Source organism: Acanthochromis polyacanthus, chromosome 15 (genome assembly GCF_021347895.1).
Source record: "Acanthochromis polyacanthus isolate Apoly-LR-REF ecotype Palm Island chromosome 15, KAUST_Apoly_ChrSc, whole genome shotgun sequence".
NCBI lineage: Eukaryota > Metazoa > Chordata > Actinopteri > Pomacentridae > Acanthochromis > Acanthochromis polyacanthus.
In genome coordinates, this window is record NC_067127.1 from 9,674,143 (window position 1) to 9,696,791 (window position 22,649).

Below are 22,649 nucleotides of genomic sequence, written 5' to 3' on the forward strand. Positions count from 1 at the left end.
GGATCCAGACGGTGATTCGGATCACCTCCAAAATCTAATCGATTCTTACTCATGCTCTTCCGGACATCCTGTAAAAATTTGGTGAAAATCCGTCCATGACTTTTTGAGTTATGTTGTTAACAGACAGACAGACAGACAGACACACACACACACACACACACACACACACACAGACGGACAGACAGACAAACAAACTCCGGTGATTACATAACCTCCTGGCAGAGGTAATAAAACGGACATATTCTTTATTCTTTATTCACAGGATAACCCCTTGAGATGAATCATCTCGTTTTCGAGGGGGTACTAATCATTAAAAAAAAATAACAAGACAGAGACAGTACATGCATTGCACAGTACAGACTGCAACAAGTGAAAACAGATAAAATAAAGTTTTAAATTCATCCAACACACAAGCAGACACCTACCACACACAACATACACACCATGCGTATACACATTCACACCCCCACACACACTCCCACAGGGTATTAACTCTCCTCAAAGTTAAAATAAATAAATAAATAAATAAAATAATAATAATAATAATAATAATAATAATAGCTGAATAAAGAAAAATAAGTTAGTACAAAATTATAAAAAAAAATGCACATACACACATACATAGATAAACACATTCAACGAGCAAAATTAAATTCAAAAACAATTACAAACATTTTGAAAATGTTGCACAAGAGTATTTTTAAACAAATTGAAGGACATTATAGAGCGGACAGAGGTAGGAAGATCATTCCAATCTGAGGGAGCTTTGTAACTAAATGAGAGTCTACCAATTGCTTTATTGGTCCTAGGAGTAACAAAGTATATTTGAGACACATGTCTCAAATTATATAAAGATCTAAATGGAATTAAATATTGCTTTAAATAATCTGGGCACTTGAAGTGAATACATTTGAATATAAAAAGTAACCAGTGGAATTGCCTTCTAGATGATGGAGTAAGCCAGGACAAATATTGATACATTTGACAATGGTGGGTTCTAAAGGGGCAGCGAAGGATAAACCTGCACAGACTGTTATATACAACATTAAGTGGCTGTAAAATGTTAAGCGTGGTGTTTTGATAAATTATATCACCAAAATCTAAAATAGAAAGTAATAATTGAGTAATAATACGTTCTCGAACAGAAAAACTGAAGCAATTAATTGAACGGTAAAGTAATTTAAAACGATATAAGATTCTGTTTGTAATAGAATTAACATGAGAATTAAAAGAGAGAGTGGAATCAAGCATGAGACCTAAATAATTTACTTGCTCTAATGGTATAATTGGAGTTGTATCTAAATATGTGAGATCAAGTTCACGGGCAGTGGTACAAATGTTATTCCACCGAAATAACATTGAATGAGATTTTTTTGGTTGAGTAAAAGTTTATTATTTTGAAGCCATAACTGCACTGCATCAAAGTCATGTTGAAGTGATTGTTGAATTTCAGTAATGTCAGATTTTGAGCAGTAAATTACAGTATCGTCTGCGTAAAGTTGAATATTACAATCTGTGCAAGTAAGAGGGAGATGATTGATAAAAATTGTGAACAAAAGAGGGCCAAGCGAGGAACTTTGTGGCACACCTCTATCTACAACCTGAAAATCTGAGTAACTACAACCAGCTTCTCAGGATTGAGGAGGAGCTCGGCGCCAAGGCCCGTTTTGCCGGCCAGAACTTCAGGCACCCCATCTGAGCGGATTCTTCCTCTTTGGGTCTCGGTGTGTTCACTGCTCATAAATAATTCCCATATTAAAGTACAAGTACCTCGAAACTGTACTTCACTGTAATACCTGAGCAAGTGTACCAAGCTATGTATCTGCATTTCTAAACTACAGATGGGGTCCATGGTAATGTGTTTCTGTTTTGCAGGTATTTGGTCATTAACTGAAGTGTTAGAAATTAAAGCACTGACCCAATGATGACACTAAATGAAATATTAAGGGACCACCAAAATCTTTACATTTCAGCTTGAGGGAAACATAAATGTCTACACCAATCCATCGAGACACACCACTTGCTGTTTATCTGACTTGCAACACTTGTTTGTTAAAAACCTGTTCATGCTTCTTTAAAAATGTCCTGCTGTATACGCACCAAAACACCACCTCAAACTCCTCATATGTGAAAATCTACTTGGCAATAGTGACAGTAATTCTATTTCTTCTGATTCTTTAAAACTACCTCATGGTGGCACTATAAAAAAAATTAAAGGGATCAACAAAGACATTTAATATCTTGGGAGCATCAATGTCTGGTCAACATTTCGAGGAATCTATCCAGTGTTGCTGTTTAGAAAATGCAGTCTTAACCCTTGTGTTGTTCTGCAGGTCAAACTGACCAGTTTTAAAGTTTGAAAATGTGGAGAAAATAAACAGTTTTCACAGTGAAACTTCTGATGTCCACATTTTCAACATTTTTGGGAAATTTTTTAACATTTTTTTGGTGGAAAAAAAAGAAACATTGAAAAAAAGGTTTCTTAAGAACATTCCCCAAAAAAATCAACCAAAATCCAGCAAATTTCACTGGATTTTGGTCGTTTTTTGTGTGAATGTTCTTAAAGAAAATATTGGACGTTTTGCTGATATATATGGAATCACTTTAGATATTTTTAGGATTTTTTTTGGAAGATTTTTACTCATTTTTTAGAAAATATTTACAAGAATTCTCTTACCAAATTTGGGGGATTTTTTATAAAATACATTTTTTAAAACTTTTAAGGAATTATTGGAATTTTCTTCCTGAAGGTTTGGCAAATCTTCAGAAATTTGGGGAATTTTTTAGCTGAATTTTTTTTTCAGACAAGGAAACTATATTTCTTGGTGCCCCTAAATGAAGACAACAGGAGAGTTAACCAAAGTGTTCGACCATGCCATTAGCATAGCTACATAGCATTTAGCATCTTACTCTTAAAGATATATGTAAATTATAATTAAATTCGGATATATCGCAATAAAGCTGAAATAATACTCTCTGTGTAAACATATTAGCATCAATACTTTATAAATTAAACGCTAAGATTGCTGAAACTAGTTAAAATCTACAAGCCATAAGCACTCAACTGCCGCAGATTAGCCTTAGCAGTCAACTGGTGCTTTTACTGAGACAGTGGAAGACAAACTGTGTCCTGATCTGTGTGTTGGGGTCTCCAACACTGGCTCTGACAGAGGTAAGGTCAGAGCCTATTGATTTTTGACGCTGCTCAATGAGAGATCAGACTGTCACAGCGCAAAAGACACCACTATAGAGCCAGTGTAAAGAAACATGGCCTCAGCTCTGTTACACCATCTGCTACATCCATTTCATGTAGGTGTGCTGTAATGAAAAAGCAATACAAGGATCCCTATATGATTGGCTTTCCACCTGGATGCTTTCATCCATTTTATCACTGAGATCAGCAATCACCTTGAAGAAGAAAGGCAGAAGAAATGGGGAGGCTTCCATTGCAGCATCGTGCACTACACAAGTGCGGCCTTTGCGCGCTCGGCAGTATAGGTGGGAGGGAAAGTGGGGCACGGGGCCTTTAATGTGCAGGGTGGCATTATATATCCTTTTAATCATACTCCCCCACCAAGCAGCAGTTTAGGATGAGAGTGACAGAGAGCCAACACAAAGCTAATTCCGCCCCTGTCACATCCGATCGTCTCTTACCTCGCAAATGAGCAGCAGTAATGACACTCGCCTGATGGCCCATGTTCATGCACATTTGCAGGGATAATGTTTGATAGAAATCAATCCATGATAATATGGTGGATGGGAGCACTGAGGTGATTTTCAAGAGATGGGTTTTGTCTAGTGAGAGCGGTCTGGGCTCTGAGGATGTCTCTTTTGGCTTCCCAATCAGGCTATAAGACGAGCAGTGTTTTCCAGCAAACGTAACCTATGGCACCTAAACACACATTAGCTGTTTTTACCTTATGCTAGCTCACAGTTCTTGATATGATAGTGATTGGCAGACTTTTAACTTCATTGAATTGCGACTAAAAGTGAGAAAAATTACACTTTTATAAATTGAAATCATATTGACAACCTTTCATTGTCAATTGAATAAACTTGCTCACTAAACTTGTGACTAAAATTTCGCTGCAGCGTATAAAGAAACCGCAGCATTTACACATCTGCTTATCTGAATTCAGTAAAAAAAAGAAATCAGCTTAATCACCTGCAAGATATTTTGGATTTAATCAATTATCCAGCTCATAATTTAGTCAGGAAATACAGGCATATTGATGAGGAAAACTATCCAAATAACCAGAATACATAGTAGGTCTTCACTGCTAAGTGAGCTTCTTTTGGTTTGCAAAACAGATCGAGTCTTCTATCTGTCTCGACGTGTCAAAGCCTTGGATTACCACAAAATGTACCAGTGGTGAGATGATCCGTCAAACAGCAATAATAACATCTATTACATTTTAATTACTTGGGCAAGAGTTAAGCGAGCGGTGAATAAACCGAAAGACCCAAACTTAAACACGAAACATCAATTATTCCAACTATGATCTGATGTAATGATGATCAGTAATTTGATTTTTCCATTTATTTCACACATGTGCAGTACATGTGGATATGTCAAGAGCCACTAACAACACCATGAATTACACTTTTTTTTTCTTCTAGCGACAGAACATATTATGGGATCTGAGAGCCAATATGAGCAAATCTTCCTTTTTATTCATGCCAGTCCTGTTTAATGAATCACTGGGAGATTGCTCTCACAGTTGCCATTAATCAGAGCTTCTCTGCTGCTGATTGAGGAGGGTAATATGAACAGGAATACCAATGAGTGGAGGAATGTGCATGTGCTGAAAAATGGCAGAATAACTCAGCCGTACAGACAGCCAAGTGCTGTGTGCAGCCCAAACACAACCTTGTCTCATCCTTACTAGGAATAAAGTCTATTACAATTTCACCATGTTCTCCAACAGGGACTATATCAAACTGCTGTGCACCCGCAGAGACTGAGACAATTTGGTTTTTGACTGCTATTGGAAAACCATGTACCACAGTTATATTGGTGCTTTGGAAGCAGCATGATGCAACGTCTAAAACACAAATTTGTTTCATTGATTGAAGAAAACTGGACCAGGCTTGTGCTCAGGGGAGCATTGTGTTCATAAATTGAATCTATAAATTTGTCTGTATGCAGTTAATGTCCCCCGAATAAGGATAAGTTAGAAACCGATCGAGTTTGTGGGATGTAATTTCTCTTTGCTTTTCATATTTTGTTACTCTTTGAGATGCCAATTCACATAAATGACATTCGGCAGCCCTTACAAGGAACTGTAATTGACATTTGAAACCGAGGAATTCAAAGGAATATTTTGATATTCTGGAAAATATGTTGCTGCGAGTGTGAGGAAAACCTGAAGAACAGTCAGACATCAGTCTGTTAGATATGCAGCAGCAGCCCACGCCATACATCCATTAGCATAGCTTAGCATAAAGACTGCAAACCAGCAAATAGTCCTGCATGGGAGCCTCTGTAACACCAGAACAGACTATTGTTACACTTCAGTTTTTGTGGCAATTAGCACATATAGTAAATAAAAGGCTATAACCAAAAAGGTGGATTGTCACAAAGACTGGAAAAAACACACAGCTGGAGTGGGTTTTATGATATGTTAATACAGACAATAACCACAGTGTTAAAATAAAATAAATAAATTCAATAATAATAATAAGAATACAGATATGGCATCATAAATATTCTAGTGCCAATAGTTTTCTGCCTGACACTTCATTATATGCCATTTGTAGTGCAATTCATTTGCAATAAATGATAAAGATTTTAAAAATGTAAACGTTTTTTTCTGGTTAATTATTTCTGATTTTCTGTAGATATTCTGACAATATCATTATTGTGAATTCTTTTGGCCACACTAATTCCGAAATGAAAATCTGATATCATGACAGCTTCTTTCCAAATTTAGCAAAAATCTGTCCTCCATCACTTTCCATCATCCATCATGTTGACACGTTAGTTTGTTGGGAGGGCAGGTGGGTGGATATTTTTTTAAAAAGCAATGTGTGAAATTAGTGAGTTTTTGAACCACTCATTAGCGTTTATTTTATTATCTTTGGATAGAGCTGGCTGCCTCTCTACTTCTAGTCTTTGTGCTGAGCAGGATTACCTGGCTGCTGGCGGTAAGGCTCCATATTTAGCATACAGGTGTGGATGTGGTATCAATCTTCTCATCTAACTCTTGGCAAGAGAGTGAATGAGAGGCTAATCAAAGCCAATATTATTACGATTAACATTAACTGTACAACAAAAGGGCATAATGGGGCTTTATGTGTAGGATTTTGGTATATTTAAGTTTAATGAGCACATTGAGGGGCTATTATGTGATGAATACTGTTGCACAAACGTTATATCAAATATCCTTCCCCTAAAAGCCAAGGACACACAACATGCACAAATGATCCCTCAGTAACTGTACTCTCTCTCACACACACACACATCTCCCAGTCTGGAGAGCATGACTATCACACAGAGCATTCCATCATACTGTCACTCACATCTGCTGCCCTTTCTCATTACCACACCCTCCCGATTCTCCCTCTCTCCTTTACCTCCCCTTCAGCCAAACCCCCTTCTTTCTCTCTCTGCTCCTCTGCAACCCTCCACACTATTCCCCCACTTTCCTTTTCTTTACTTGCTCTGTAGACCGTCCTTCCACTGCCAACGAGAATGAGCAGAATTCCCGGCGAGTGGTGTGGTGGGGAGGCAGGTGAGCTGACAGGCTTTTACACCGGTCTGACGTCCTCTGAGCCTCAGACAGCATGTTAACAGCCTGGGAAAAAAATAAAAAGAGAGAGAAAGAAATGCCACAGAGTGAATTCAATACACCTCACATGATTGAAACCGAGAAGTGATTTTTCACATGTGCACACTGGTAAGAGCGCCAGAATTAGACGGCAGGTATCATTTTTTTTCACCTCTCCCTGAACCTGTGAAAATGGAGTGATGGAAAATACCATTGTTGCATTTCAGCGACTATACAGTGTATCTACGGTGAGCTCTGTCTGTTTGGGCAGATGTAGTTTTGCTGCAGTCTCTGCAGGTTTTTTTTTTTTCCTTTCCTCCCCTCCACCGCTTCCAGAGAGGGATAAATGACAAAACCATGTCAGGCTTGGTGATGCAAAGAGGATAATTAGGATTCACGAAACACAGTTTGTCCTCAAAAGCAAATCACTTCCCCGGTGCTCAGGGGCTAGCAAGGCACAGATCATTTTATATATCAGCACCTAGCAACTGGCAGATGGAGTGAACTTAGTGCAGGCTGCCAAAGCTGATAGGACACTGCAGGACTGCAAAATGAGCTGTGATGATTCCCCTGCTGAGGCCAACAAGGGAGACATACCTCATTAAGATGCAGCACATCCTCGAATGCCCGGCCACACTTTACAGCAGCAAGTTGCCCCTTTTTGCAAAAAATAAAAATAAAAAAATTCACAGTGGTGTTAAAAACATATAGCTGAAATGTAATAATTACAGTACAGAACAACATTGCACATTAACGACCTATCACACAGTTACATGACAAGGGAAGCAACAGCTCTGTTTTGGACATGTATTGTTGCTATTGATATCTGCATGCACATGCTGGCAAAAACACACACTGAGTCACGAGGAATTCTGTCCATTTTCTTCTTAGAATACCACAATTGAACTCTGCATGGAGAGAAACAGGCCATTAAAATGGCACCTGTTGTGAGGGCATAAACATGTGTTCCTCATAACCATTTATCATAACCCTGACGGTAAAAAACACCTTTGTGGTACAAGGCGGGGAAAGAAGAATATTCTCATTACAAAGCCCCATCCCGGCCTGAAGGAAAGCAGAAGTGAATGCTATCCTTTGTCTGTTTTCATGCAGCATGTGTGGATGTTCTTAGGACCGCAGGTACCGTACAAACATACCAACATGCAACTCAGTGTCATACATCATCTTCTTAGCACTGTCAGCTCATTTATCTCTCATCTCCATCCTCCCCAACATTATTGCACCATCACACCACCAACCCATCTCCCCCTTTTCCACCGTCTCCTCAGTTTATTCCTTCAATTACTACCTCAGTAATATGCTATTTATTACAGTGGGCTCCCTCTGATGTCATCCTGCTTTAATGCTATCAGAGAATTAGGGTGGAATGAAGCCGATTTAATTTCTCCGGTGCCGAAACACAACACGGAGGGGCCGGCAGATAAGAGACAGAAGCAAGGAAAATGAGTGAGATACACTGGGAACGGGGGCTGCGAGAAGAAAGGGAAAGAGAGACAAAGACGGAGAGGCAGAGACTCCTGGGACGGACCAACAGGGCTGCGGAGAGAGGAGCTTAATTTCCCAACACCATCTGTTACCAGTCCCTGGGTTGAAAGCTCCACTTATGTCAAACCTCCCACAACCACACACCAGTAGAGCACCACAGAGCTGCGAGAGGCACCACGGCATCTCTCTTGTCTGTCCCTGACAACTTTTTTCCAGCCTCATACCTATGCTGCATCCATTCTCGTCTTCCACCAGGACACGATTACACACATTTCAGCTGTGATCGGTGAATCCGGATGCTATTTTCTGGGTCATTTTGGATTTTTGCTGAGGAAAGGATGAATATATTCACCTTTACATCTGTCCATTTAATCAATGACGTCGTATTACAGCACACTCTGTTTTGTCGGCCTCCAAATTATCTTGATAAAATGTCATTGTTTAATCTTAACCAACTGGCATCGATTGGAGAAAAGCCCACAGGGGATGCTGGGTATATATAGGCGCTTCTACTGGGAAACAAGAGCCCACGACTCAAAATGTGTCAATGGAAGTGCCTCCAAGCTACTGTTTCCCCCGTTTTTTTTCCCGGTGGTGTAGGCACTGAGGAGTGTGGTGGAGAAAATGTCTGGCCTACATTCAAGACTTTGTAGAGGCATGAAAATGTGTCAAATTGCAAGGTTAAAGGCAATCCTATACATTATGTACAACACAGAGCTTCACCCCTAACATACAGGTGTTACATCCAAATAGACAAAGTTGCAGCACTTCAATGCAATAAAGTTCTTGTTTTTTATAACCATCATTAATACAAGGCATTAGCTTTCCTGTTGCAGGCTATTATTCATTACTAGTAAAGTGTCTACTCAGTTTGCAATTAACATTTTACCTTTCATCTAGCATTTCTCTCTCTTAAGTCAAAGGCAAATTTCACGAGAGCACACCTGATTGCAGCTACATGAGGAAATTGTAGCCAGAAAAGAATGAGAGGCGGGCGTGAAGTGAGGGTTACCCTGAGGACAGACCATTCCCTGGCATTTTAATCACTTCATTTACACAGTCTCTGAAGGTATTTCAATGCAAATTATCTGAAAAGGTCACGCAGCAGAGGAATATCTATTCTGTTCCAAATGGTGTTTATTTATAAACAGGGAGAGGCAGGTTCATACACTGACTGGCTTCTGAATTAGCAGTTAAGCCAACAAGCCTCTCTGATGGACAATTATTTTATGACTGATTAGCAGTGAACAGTTTGACAGGTAAATGTTTGTAGTGCCAGATCAGTGTATCACACCAGCGTCACATTTTCTTCAATGAAGTGAGCCCTCATGTGGCCATTTGAGTTACTACAGCTAATTCTTTAATTACAAATAGCTTTAAAATTATATTTGAGAATACTTCACTCCCCCATGAAGGTGGGAGAGGTTAGGGTAAGATCAAAAAACAAAAAGAAAATATGTCTTACACAGATCATGAGAATTTCACACTTGCAGTGACATCAGTCAATCATTTCCAACCACTGGATGTCACCATCAACACAGTTCAAGTTTGTGAAATTTCAGGTAAAGCTTCTGTGCATTTTCTACTTAAAACTACAAAATAATGTCTGAATATACAATATGATGTCAAAGTATGTCAGCTGTTCACTCAGCAAACTCATCCCAAGTACTCAATACTCAACTGAATACAGAAATAGGAATTATTATTTTCATAGAGACACCCTATCGTCTTCCTGTTTTTAGGCAACGAGTCAAAACAGACTGGATGCAGAGATCAAAAAATGGCTGTTTAAAAGAACATACCCAAGGACCAAATTTTTTCCACTTTTTTCCAAATTTTATTTGATGACAATATACAAGAACATCTTGAGCACGGAGACCCTCCCTGGTTGTCCAGGCTCACTGTAAAGAGACAACAGCAAATTAGAGCAAATTCAATTTTAACAAGTAGAAATAACCACTGGCAATGTGAGTACTCGTAAGTCAAAAACTGCAAAACTGAGACAACAATATTTACAAAGTAGTATTGTTTGGTAGGAGAGTTTCAAACCAAAAATTACATTCTGAGAAACACATTTTAAAAAACAAAAAGAAATTCTAGTGTAAAATGTACACATTGGCGGGCTTTTAGTTGAGCTGCCCCACACACAAGACACAACAAAAACTAAGAACCACATGCTACACTCTGCTTCTATTAACTACAGATTTGCATTGTCAAAGCATTTGAGTTGAAGACAGAGTGGGCAAAGCCTAATGGTTATGCCCATTACAGCCGAGACAGCGGTACAAAGGACTGGGGTAGTAGGAAAACCTATTAGCCAGGAGTTTGAAACAACACAGAAAGGGGGAGGCACACTGAAGGAAAACTGCAGGGAGAAGTAGGGTGTGACATGCATGACACAACTCAGGTCTATCAGCTTTTGATGTGCAACACAATGGCACACCATGCTTGTTCTGCTTCTATACCTGCAAACTGACACCTCATTTCTGCAAAAGAAATCCATGGAAAGCAAAATCAAGAACAAAAAGGTGGAACAAAAATAATGTTAACATGTGGAAAACTGAATTATGGAATAGAAAAGATCTCTGAATGGGCTTGCAGCGGCTGCACTCAACACATCTGGATGCAAGCCATCATATTACAGATCAGACACAGCTGGACAGTGTCAACATTTTACCTGCCATCTGTGCTGTAACTACTGTAGATCAACTGTATGGTATTAAAGGCAGTGCAGCTGAATTTTGAAATTCAGAGATCAGTTCTATGTGACTTTATGTTAGTGACTGTTGCTGTTGGGGGATGCAGGAGTATGCAGGGTTTCACTGAAACAAAACTACACCAGGAGATTTCACTGATTAGTACACTACATTAACAACTTGTCTTTGCTGTTAGGAGGATCTCCTCATACTGTCTTTTCTAAAACAGGTACTACTATTAGTTTATAGTCCTCATTAGTACTGGGAGCAGGGACGGTCAGGTAAGCATTATTCAGTGGATCAAATCCTTTCATACTGGATGCATCATGTACATCCAAAGGGAAAAGCGTTAAGGCCTTTGTTCTCAGATGGATAGCTGAGGGTGTGAAAGCAGGAGTTAACTACTATCTATAACTCCTGGACTATCTGCACACTGCAATTAGTCTATTCAGGGTCAACATTTACCTTCTACAGTTTCCGAAGAACATTTGATAGGATTGGAAAGATGACAAAAGAAATTAAAACAGTAAAAGAGTGGTGAGAACGAAGATTAGCAGGATAGCAAAAGAACAGGTGGCAATGAAAGTCAAGAAAGAATGTGGAGTAAACTGCATAACTTCCTCTGAGTATATTTAGATCAGGATATATGACAAAGAAATTCTGTTTTTCACTTCCTACTATAATAGGACTGTATTTTTATGTTGTGTCTAGAAGAAACTACAAATGGCGTGTTTACTTCAAATCAAGTATTTAAGTGTGACGTTACCTTCTTGCCAGCAGCGCCAACACTGGCCTTCTTGATGCCTCGTACTTTCTTCATTCTGTTCTTGCGTTCCTTGCGCTGTTTCCTTGATGTCTTCTTTTTCTCATAGAGACCGTGCTGAGGAACACAAACAGTGTGTCATTTTACCATGGTACACTCACTTTTTCTGCATGTCTATATTCATACAAAACTACCATTGCCAAATTAATGGGTAAAATACTAATTTTCCTACCATTAACACCATTAATAGCAATTATGTATAATTGACCTACACTTCATGGACTAACTTTTCATGCCATCACATCTTTCAATTTTTACCTGTCATTCAACCTTTTTAACTGTCAAGTGCTGCTCTGCTGGCTCGCTGCCAAAATCTTTAAATTATACCCATGCAAAATAGGCACTTCAAGTAACTGACAAGTTTGAGCGGTAATAAGAGCCTCTACAATATAATTAAAAGGTCTGATAGTCAAGAAGAGTTATCCATAAAACAGCATTTGAGGTCCAGAACATAACATTTCATCTTCTTGCAGCAGCAGAATTAGAATGGATGATAACACAATGTTGGTGGCTAATGAGTGTCACTGTAAAATCACAGCTCTCTATCACACTAAACGCGCAGTTTAAACTCACCCTGGCAAGTCTGTGTTTGGGCTCGTTCTTCTTAGCATAGTCTAGAGAGTCGTACACCATGGCGAAGCCTGTTGTCTTGCCACCACCAAACTGAGTCCTGAAGCCAAAGACGAACACAACATCAGGTGTGGTCTTGTACATCTTGGCAAGCTTCTCCCTGATTTCAGTCTTTGGGACTGTGGCTTTGCCGGGATGGAGGACATCGACGACCTGCAGAGAAGACAGTCAACACATTGATGCACAGTGAGAGAGCTGCTCATGATGACCAAACGACGAAGGCGGCAAAACACGTGAAGTCTTACCATTTGCTTCCTCTGAAGCAGCCGGTTCGTCATGAACTTGCGGGTCCTGACTGTTACAGTGTCATTCTGAAGAAAGGAGAGGGCAGAAGGTGATGCCATTAGACACAAAACTACTCAATATGCAACCATTCAGTACAACTCTCAACATCACAAGCTAATAGCATGTTGGTGAACTGTCACGTAGCACTAGCATTACAATCAGCTTCCTGGCTATATTATTGCTTGGAATAGTTTTCAGTACCAGAACTGTGAAAGCTTTTGCTAAATACACCGTATTCTAACAAACACGTATCCGATAACAGAGCCGAGTAGCGGATTTTAACATCCCTATTCGTCTGAACAGTGGGCCTCGTTACAGGTAGCTGTGTAGTGTATGCTAACGTTTAGCCACGGGGGCTGCGACTGTAAATTGTTCCTAAAGTCTGTGTAATAAATGATGTACTTGGTCTTGGAACAGCTGTGTACTTTAACGTGATTCTGTCGTGAATGTATAACAACGAAAACACACAATGGGGAATATTAAAATCGGCCCCAAACAGTTGAATATAGTGTGATAGCGTCTGGACCGACATTAGCCAGAATAGCATTTGGACAATGTCGCTAAAGTTTCTCTTACAACTTCGCACTACATCAATATTCACATTTTATTATACAGCAGACTTAAAGGAGCATTTAGTCTGCAAGAAATGTGCGTTGGTGAGCGGATGGCCTCGATGATCGACGGATTTTACTTGTAATTTTCACCACAAGACTCACCATCTTGACGCCGGCCTCGCTCAGGGACGTAGAAAAGGAGGAAGGACCGGCAGGCGACCGGAATAATGCCTGCAGAAAATTCAGTGGGCACGTACTTGTATTGCCTGACGTAAAAACATCAGAAAACGAGGAAGTCGGCGAAATTATTTTATTTTGTTACATTAAACGTAATGTACTGGCAGTAAGTGATGGAGTATCTCAAATAAATGCCAAAGAAATACAAATATAAAATATAAAGCTGGTTTCTTTTTTCCCACCACAAAAACATAAAAAGTCAGCATGCATAACAAATCAATAAAACAGATAACGTTTTAAAAAGCCATATGTGTACATTGTCAAATACTTTAGGGAACAGACATTTAAGAAAACACCTCTTGCTTTTCCTCTTCAGTCCACTAGACATCAATAACACAACACCTAATATAAACTCCATTCATCTGAGAAGATGGGACAGTATCTACTATTGACTCAACTAAACCTAATAAAGAATCATAACATGCACATACTGCAATAATGAAAATTTCTAAAATATTTGCTTTGTTTCACATTATTGGATGACCCTATTGGGTGGGTCAACGGAAAGAAATGCTATTTGACCCCTGATGACCCCTGCTCCCACCCCTCACCTACCAATATCTGTACATTCTGTATGCACCCTAAAGTCACCATAAAATCCACTGCACACAGCAGAAAACAACAGCATTTTAAATTCCCCAGACACACCAACAAATAGGGCTATATTAAATTAACACTGTGTTACTGGCCCTGGATATTCTGCATGTCAGCTGGTTTGTGATAATATGATTAACAATTTTAAACATGCACAATGAGCATGATATACAATGCAAAAGTACCATCTGCTGCAGGACACTTTGATCCTCTTGTCATTGAATCGGGTTGTTGATCATTATGGCTTTATGTTAAGGATTTCTGTCATGCTGCAGAAAACATATGGCGCAGGCCAGGCATCTTCCTGATGGTGATGGATAAGAATTAATAAGCATTTAATCTTTTTAATTTTAAGTCAATAATAGAGGACTTAGGCACAAATTGTGACACACTGGCCCTGTAGTACATTGGTGGTACAAATTCCCCTACAAATGAGCAATTACCTTCACAATCTCTACCTCTTCATTATTTATGATTTTTTTAATATTTTGTCAAGTTTTTTCTGAATGTTTTTTATCATGTCTTATGATAAATGTTTTTTTAATAATGTTAATTGTAAGTAATATGTTACTACACATCCTTGCAGTTACTTTGATTTCCACTGCATATACTGTGTGAGCATGTGACACATAAAATCTCCTGAATCCCAAATAATCTAAAGATATATACAAAAAATTGTTGAAATACAGAGAACTTTGGGTGATTTGAGGTCCTGTAGAGTTTGATGTAGCCTTGTAGCAGATGTTTAGTTTTACAATTTGGGAATCTAGGCATGGAAAGCCTTGGCAGAAATCTATAAATTTCCCATCAGCACAGCTCTAACATGAACACAATCAAATATGTGCAATCGCTTCTAAAATAATAATAATAATAATAATAATAATAACAATGATTTTATTTTTAGGCATCATACAATAGGACACCGCACAAAGTAAACAAAGTTAAAACACATTCAGATGAATGATATAACACTTAAAGATGCAAAAAGTTCAAAAGAAGGAACTTTAGCAATTTTAAAAACAGAAGAAAAATTTGCGGATGAAAGTGAGTAGACTTGTTTGAACAGGTGGGTTTTGAAACGGGATTTGAAAATGCCAGTGTTTCTAATATCAGGTGAGAGGGAGTCCCAGAGACAGGGAGCAGAGCGGCTGGAGGCTCTGGAGCCCATGGTGGTCATACAAGCAGGAGGGATGATGATGTTGAGGAAGGAAGATGATCTGAGAGTCCGGCTGCATGTGTTTATGTGGAGGAGTTCAGTGAGGTATGGAGGAGGGAGGTTATGGAGAACCTTACAGGTTAGAAGCATGGTTTAATAGATAATGCGGTGAGCGATTGGGAGCCAGTGAAGTTGTTGTACAGCAGAGGTGATGTGGAGGAGAGAAGGTGTCCTGGTGATGATTTGGGCTGCAGCATTCTGGAATAGTTGGAGTTCATGGAGGGACTTCAGAGGGTGACCAGAGAGAAGAGAGTAATCCAGAGAGTGGTGGCTTCACACTCAGGTTTGATACGTTATTGTAGAAGACTGAGTCTCACCTCTGACATCCTTTCAATGCACTATTTATATTTGGAAAAGTGTTACTAATGCACATCCATTCATCTGTAATAGAAACCTTAACAGTTGGTTGCTTAAAGAAACAGTCTCCTATGAATGAAAAAAATGAATAAATGCCTGATGAAGGTCAGACAGACCAAAACATAGTAATTAAAAAAATATTTCTGCAGTCAGGGAGACAGTGCGGGGAAGTTCTTCTCTTTGTTTTGTAGAAGGAACACAAAATGCATATAAAAGGTTGTATTTTTAGTTGCTACGTACTTGTGATGAGGCTTTTCAGATGTGGAAATGGAGTTCTACTCTTTGTGAACATAATGATAAGACACTTTCCTACTCAAACTGAGTGACACTAATGGCTGACTAAGTTATGTTCAGTGATTCCAAAACATCTGCACAAAACAGAGACAATTAAAAACACAAAATCCTATATTCTTTGTTACGGAATTTTATTGATCTTGCAGCAACAGTGTCCACTGGCATTGGAGTTTCATTTTAAAATAAAGTTATTTAAAATCAGAACAGAAGGTTACAGTAAGTTTGTTTCAAATCTCTTTCAACACATAATGTTAAAGCCCTCTTTGTCAAACCAAACGGATTTGAAATGAATCAGCCATCTGAATTACGATGCCATAGTATAAAGACTTTTATCGGCAAAAATGTGCAATGCAAACTGGGCTCGAACAACCCCTCGATGTATTTGTCACCAGACATGGCCAGAGTTAATTACAAAGCCAAAAAGAAAAAAAAAGTCTTTGATAGACATCATTCAGTGGTTCCAGTCATACAGAGAAACAAACTCAAATGAAAAACAGGAACTTCATGGTGATTCATGTACCAAGTTTAGAGCTGCTACTCAAATAGAGTACAATTAGCAGACAAGACTATGATTGTGGTGCAAAAAAAATCAAACTAATTGGGACAAAATAAGTATGTGGTTCACTTTCCCTGTTGCCATCTGAACAGAATCCCACTAAGACGTGTACACCATCACAGCTGTTTGAGGAAGGACAGTTTGTTGAGAATAAAACAAAAAAAATATTTGATTCGCTCAATTGCCAAGTACAATGTTACCTGTTCAATGTTACAGTGAAAAAATAAACATCTGTTGGAAAGTACAAATTGATGAAAAGGAACCTAGTTTTAGTTACTGCATTTCATGTAAAGTAAGGCATGGGCGGGCATGACTCATGAAAAGAATAAGGTAATGTAAAATGGATTAAGGACACTGGGGACAGATTTGTAGATTAAGGGACAGCATCTATCAAGCCTTGATGCAAACTATTATTTTCTGGTTCCTTTTGACAAATCCAAAAGCTTGACAGTGCTTATACCCAAACAAATACCCTCAATACTAAGAAACTGTATTAAAAAATAAAATGCATATAAAACATCTGGATTTTCTTCAAGTTTTTTTTCAAAATTGCACCCAAAAACTGAACAATGGGATATTAACTATTTCCATGTTGTTCTCAACGGTTATACTGAGATATCGCATATTCAAAAACACCTGGCAGATGGTGCCAAGCATTACCTCCTCCTTAGATTTATCAAATTATGCACACAAAGCTCCTGCCAACACAACAAGTTAGATCAAAGTGTAGTAATTTTTCTTGGCAGACGAGAAATGTGTAAATAAAATTCACAGCGAGGCCACAATGCTGATAAATCGAGTGGCTTCGTATTGTTATACTGCGCGGAAACTGAAATCTGAATGAAAAGCTTCCTTTAAACTGCCCGATTTATAATTATCTTTATGGGAAATACAATCGTTTGATGACTACAAAACAGTTTCAATCACAGCCCAAAATTCATTTAAAAAACGTTTTACCCCTGAACGTTGAGAAACTCGCGCGGGCTTGTGTTGATAATGGAAACTAAAATCCTGGAATGGCATGAAATCTTCACCTAATCGGAAAATAGAAGCAACACAGCATCCCTTAACATACCATCACTGGAAACTAAACGATCCAACTGATAATAGATTGTGGAGCTTTTCAAGTAGTTCCAAAAACCAAACAGGAAAAAATAAAATCACTTAAATAACATGCTTACAGGGGTCTTCAAAACCAAAGACTGTGATGAATATCAAAGCTTTTGACTGATTCTAAGGCCAGTACTAAAAAGAGTAACTACTAAAAATTCTCCCCGAATTAACTTGGAGTTTGATCGGTTTTACCAGGTGCTCTGCTCTGTTAAGGGCTTACGGGAAGCTGTAGAATGAGCACTGCAATCGCCTAATTCGACAGTTTTGTTTGTCTGTGTATGTAATATTCAGGCCCGCTTCCTTGTTGTGTAGTTGCTGATTTGAGCCGTGACTGGTAACCGTGGAAATAGATTCAGATAAACCTACTTTCCAGAGTTGGCCACACGGTACCTGTATGAATGATATACTGTATCCCCATGGTTTACACACATTACATCCAGCAGTGAGACAAAGAGCTAAAGAAGATGGCTGCCATGAGGGCTCACAACATTGGTTTCTACAAGCCAAGCCACTGACACGCGTGATGCCAGGTCATTTCCTTTTGCTGGTGTGGTTTTGTTCTGTTAGATGTCCATTTCAAACTGAGCATCATCGCCTTTAAAGCAAGACAAAAAGGACAACAAGGCATTAAGAGATGTTTGGAACAGGCTGGATTAATATACAGGGTGTCCATGAAGTCTCTTTACAGTTTTAAGAATTTATTACAAAGCCAGTTGATAAGACATCGCAACCAGATTTGTTTTATTGTATTCAGCATTTAATAAAGTTTGTAATCATATTAAAATTGTGTGTTTCAGGTATCCTGTTGGTGAAAGAGGTACTGTCAAATGAAGCCCGAAAAAATGGCAACACCTCAGACCAGTGGATTGGAAGGGATGGGCCAATTCCTTTTCCACCATGTTCACCAGATATCACCCCTTGGACTTCTTTCTGTGGGGTTATGTTGAAGATATCGTGTATTGAACAAAGATATGGGACATTACTGACTTGAAGCAAAAGATTTGTGATGCCATTGCCACCATTGATGAGGCTACGATGCAGCAAACATGACAAGAAATCCAGTACCGTATTGATGTGCTTCGTGCAACTAATGGTGCCCTTATAGAGGTGTATTAAATGAGATGGAAAAAACTTTGACAACCACTGATTACAACAAAACAAATCTGGTTACAATATCTTATCAACTGCCTTTGTAATAAAGTCTTAAAATTGTAAAGAGACTTTATGGACACCCTGTATTATTATAGCTGTTAGTTTGTGGAATAATAACATTAGGAACAACAGACTGCACAAATTAAACACACTAATTCCACATTGTCACTCTCACCGGTTGTGGGTTTGCCATCATGGTTGTTGATGTGGTTGTTAGCTTCATTCTTCCGGTTCTCACTCAGGACATGTTGGCTGGTCACTCCGGGGATGACGGGCAGGTGAGCCGGGGGAGTCTGGGCGATGGGGGAGTTACGCCTGTCCAGCAGGAACTTACGGTCATAGATGATCCGGGTTCCTGAAATAGGACGCGTCAAGTTGCTGTCAATCAAATGCGCTGCGACTCAAAAAGCTGGTCTTTTTCTAGATGACTCAGATTGAAGACACTCCGTCCGCAAGCAGTAACTCGTCTTATAACAAGTGCTTTACAGCAAAACACATTCATCCCTCAGTTTGAGTTTATTCAGTGGCAGTTGAAGGTGTTTGACAATAAAAAGCAGGATGATGGCCATCAGATTTCTAAATCAAAACAGCAGAAAAAAATGAAAATATAAACAGCTTTTTAAAAAAATGTCCAAAAATGTGCTGAGGTTAATTGATTATTCTAAATATGTGAGTGCAAGCGTGATTGTTAGTCCTGTTTTCAAGTTACTGTATTGTTTTTAAGTTATTCTCACTGTGAAACACTTTGGTTACCCTTTAGACTGTTGTAAAGGACTATACAAATAAACTTTTAATTGATTGATTGATTGATATCTCCCATTATGTTCTGTTTGAAAAAGTGAAACTGTACTCCCCAAACTGCCAGAATTTAGACACACAGTAAACACAAGACTTCTCTAAGTCAACAATTTTTTTTCTTTCAAAGTTTTTTTTGGCCTTTGGTTGGCTTTATTAGACAGGAAGTGAGAGAAGCAAGCAGGAAAGTATGGAGAAAGACCTGCAGCAAAGTGCCGAGTGCTGGAATCGAACCCAGGCCACTGCGAGGAGTTGTCTGCTCAACCTGTTGAGCTACTTGGACGCCAAAATAAAAGATTTTTTTTTTTTTTTTTTCAGAATCGGTCTGTCTTGAACTTTTTGTTGCTTTCTAAACAAAGGTGGCAAAACCTAAATCTTGGAAGCCATGTTGGCACAATACCACATTCTTTATTTATTGTCGTTAAATAAATCAGAATCATTATATGCACAGCAGACATTGTGGCTTGTCAAAACTAAAAAACTGTAACAATGGCTCATTTCCCATCATTTTTGCAATGAAATGTCACAGCTAATTTTATCAGCAACACCTGTATAACAGACGAGAAAGTGTGCTCTGAAGAAGGCCAACTTTAGTTTCACTTCATTTTTCCTTGCAATTGCTCTACAGCCCCTAGAAACCACAGTTATAAATAATACCAATCTGAACAGTCGCTAACAAAACATTTTCGTGAAACCTAGCAAGTTTACAACCATTTAAACCAGAAGGCATGGAGTCTTGGATTGTTAATTGTTAATTGTCAATTCTGTGTGACAATTTATACCAGCATATACACTGATTAGAAAGTTTAAGGGAACCCTTAAATCATTGATATACACTGTGTAAGTTACTGAGAGCAAAATGATGCAAGAATGCACAGTGAAAACCAAAATTATTAACCCACTTATGCTTCCTTACTGGACAGATCGATATCCCAGAAGTTTATTGGAATCGCTGTTGTCAGAATCATAAATATTTTATTGATAGCTGAGGGGAAATTGCTTATGTTACAGTTGCTCCCATTCAAAGTCTTAGAAATATACAAAGTACAAAATGCAAAGATAAACCTAAGTAGAAAAATATGCCCAAAAGACAGAAACATAAGTAGAAACAGTATAAGCATAAATATAAAATGTGCATTTCCTAAGAAAATAGAGCATAAGTATAGTCATAATGTGATGATTAGGTGTCGCCTTGTGTTTTTGAGCAGTGCATATATCCCCTTTAATCAGCTAGAAGCCTCTTGGATGAGAGCTGAAACTTCAGTAAAAGTACAGTTGCTTTTACTAGAATGACTGAGAATGTAGACATACCTCACGGAAAACATGCATTCAAAATAGAGCTGACATACAGGATTGAAAGAAAATCTGAAACTGTAACGAGTTTGATTCTACATCTTTTGTTGTTCGGACTGCTGGTTGTTTGCAACTACGACGAACAATTACACTATTTTCTGGCATTTTATAAACAACATGATTAACCGATAATGAAAGTGTTAAAAGTGTGTTCCCACTGTGATAAGTGTAGAATAATCTTCCTAGATTTATTATACTTAGCTACTAGGAAGGTCCTTGTATTTATTGTAATGAATCATGCATCTGGCTGTGTTCCAGCAACATGTTACACAGCTGGTGCATAATATTTGCTTTTAGTCACTTGATGTCTAGTTCCTATTTGTTACGTCTGGCAAACAAAATATTTTCACCTTCTTTAAACACAGTATCAAGTAACACTCAAAATCTCTGCGCTGCAAATCAGCCAATCAGGCTGCAACTAGAGACCACAGGGGAGGGTCTTAGCTTTGTTTTTGTTTTGAACAGGATGACAAGGCAGCATAGGCCCCACTGACAGCAGCAGTTAAAGGTTAGCTGAGAGCACAAGCACCACGAAACAGCTAATTAGCCTCCATTTTCTGCAAAACGACACCAAAGCACACGGCATATCCCTTTACCTCCGGGAGTGGTAGAAAATAAAGTGCCTCCAGGGGTGGTACAGTAGTCATGAGGTAGCTGCGTTGTGTCGTTGATCAACACCGTCCTGGTCGGGATGGCCCTGCTCTCGCTAAGCTGACGACTGGTCGACATTTTCAGCGCCGATTCGGTGACAAATCCAGCAGCTACAGAAAATTGGGGTGTTTATTTCCCGACGGACGGTGGAAACCCGGGCCGTTCCCCACTCTCTTTTATCTTCCCGAAGGCTTTCTTGTCTCTCCTTTCGTCCTCCCAGCCGTCAGCACCTTCCCCTCCCTCAGCAAAGGCAGGAAGCACGACAGGCTGCGGGAGGATGTGAAGTCAGCGGCAGGAAGCGTCACCACGGTACCAGCCTACTTTTTAGTTTCTGTTTTTTTCTGGTCATATATTTTTAGAAACATGTATTATTTTTTATACATGTGCATTTACATATTTTTTTGTGTTCTCCATTAAAAATTCAGCCATTGTTGAAAATAGACAATATTTGCATACGTTAACAAAACTTATAGAGTGGACAACATAGAGCAACTTATCTACACTATGAGAAAATTATTTAAAAAAAAAAACAGGCAACAAATGTACCAAAAAAGGAAAACGATGGAATAGTGTAACATTAAAAAACTGGAATAACTACAATATCTGATTTACATACAGAAAAACTATGATTTATGGTCCCACATTATGAAAGAACAATTTTTGTGTAAAATTACACATTTTTGATTGGGGCAGTATTTAAAGTTATAGCCTTGTTTTTTGCATGTTTTTTTCAGTCGTATGTAAATAATCACTAGTTTTCTATTGTCTGACTCTGGCCATATAGTATTTTAAAATCTAATTATTATTATAATTACGTTTTAAAAATTATTTAATTAAATTTAAATTTTACCTGTAATGATTTTAAGAGCCAGCAGGTGTCAGTACGGAGCGACACAGGATATTCCATATATTCATCATCCCTGTTTGCCTGTAGTGGGAAAAGAAAATATATGTAAATTTAAGTAAACGGAGTGCGAGATCTCCCTGGTCGATAGAGTGTCGAAGTGGTTTTCTATTACCTGTGGCTTCTTACAAAAGTTTATCTAAATATGGAGATGGGTGGGTTG

The 22,649-nt window shown here is 38.7% G+C and overlaps 2 protein-coding genes and 1 long non-coding RNA gene across 3 annotated transcripts; all 3 read right to left on the reverse strand.

Moving 5' to 3' along the window:
- Window positions 1-239: 239 nt before the first annotated feature.
- LOC127537490 (uncharacterized) lies at window positions 240-7,428 on the reverse strand. The gene is made up of 2 exons (XR_007947146.1): window positions 7,368-7,428; window positions 240-6,797 (listed from the first exon to the last, which is right to left on the reverse strand). It is a non-coding gene; the product is annotated as an uncharacterized LOC127537490 (long non-coding RNA).
- Window positions 7,429-10,090: 2,662 nt separating this feature from the next.
- On the reverse strand, window positions 10,091-13,506 carry rps24 (ribosomal protein S24). Its single transcript, XM_022212584.2, has 5 exons — window positions 13,427-13,506; window positions 12,671-12,736; window positions 12,369-12,578; window positions 11,739-11,852; window positions 10,091-10,177 (listed from the first exon to the last, which is right to left on the reverse strand). Exons 1-5 carry the CDS (start codon window positions 13,427-13,429, stop codon window positions 10,175-10,177), a joined length of 396 nt encoding a protein of 131 aa, XP_022068276.1. The 5' UTR covers window positions 13,430-13,506; the 3' UTR covers window positions 10,091-10,174.
- Window positions 13,507-16,076: 2,570 nt separating this feature from the next.
- Window positions 16,077-21,855, reverse strand: eif4ebp2 (eukaryotic translation initiation factor 4E binding protein 2). Its single transcript, XM_022212549.2, has 3 exons — window positions 21,528-21,855; window positions 18,959-19,138; window positions 16,077-18,226 (listed from the first exon to the last, which is right to left on the reverse strand). The coding sequence occupies exons 1-3, from the start codon at window positions 21,658-21,660 to the stop codon at window positions 18,195-18,197; spliced, it is 345 nt and encodes a 114-aa protein (XP_022068241.1). The 5' UTR covers window positions 21,661-21,855; the 3' UTR covers window positions 16,077-18,194.
- Window positions 21,856-22,649: the final 794 nt, after the last annotated feature.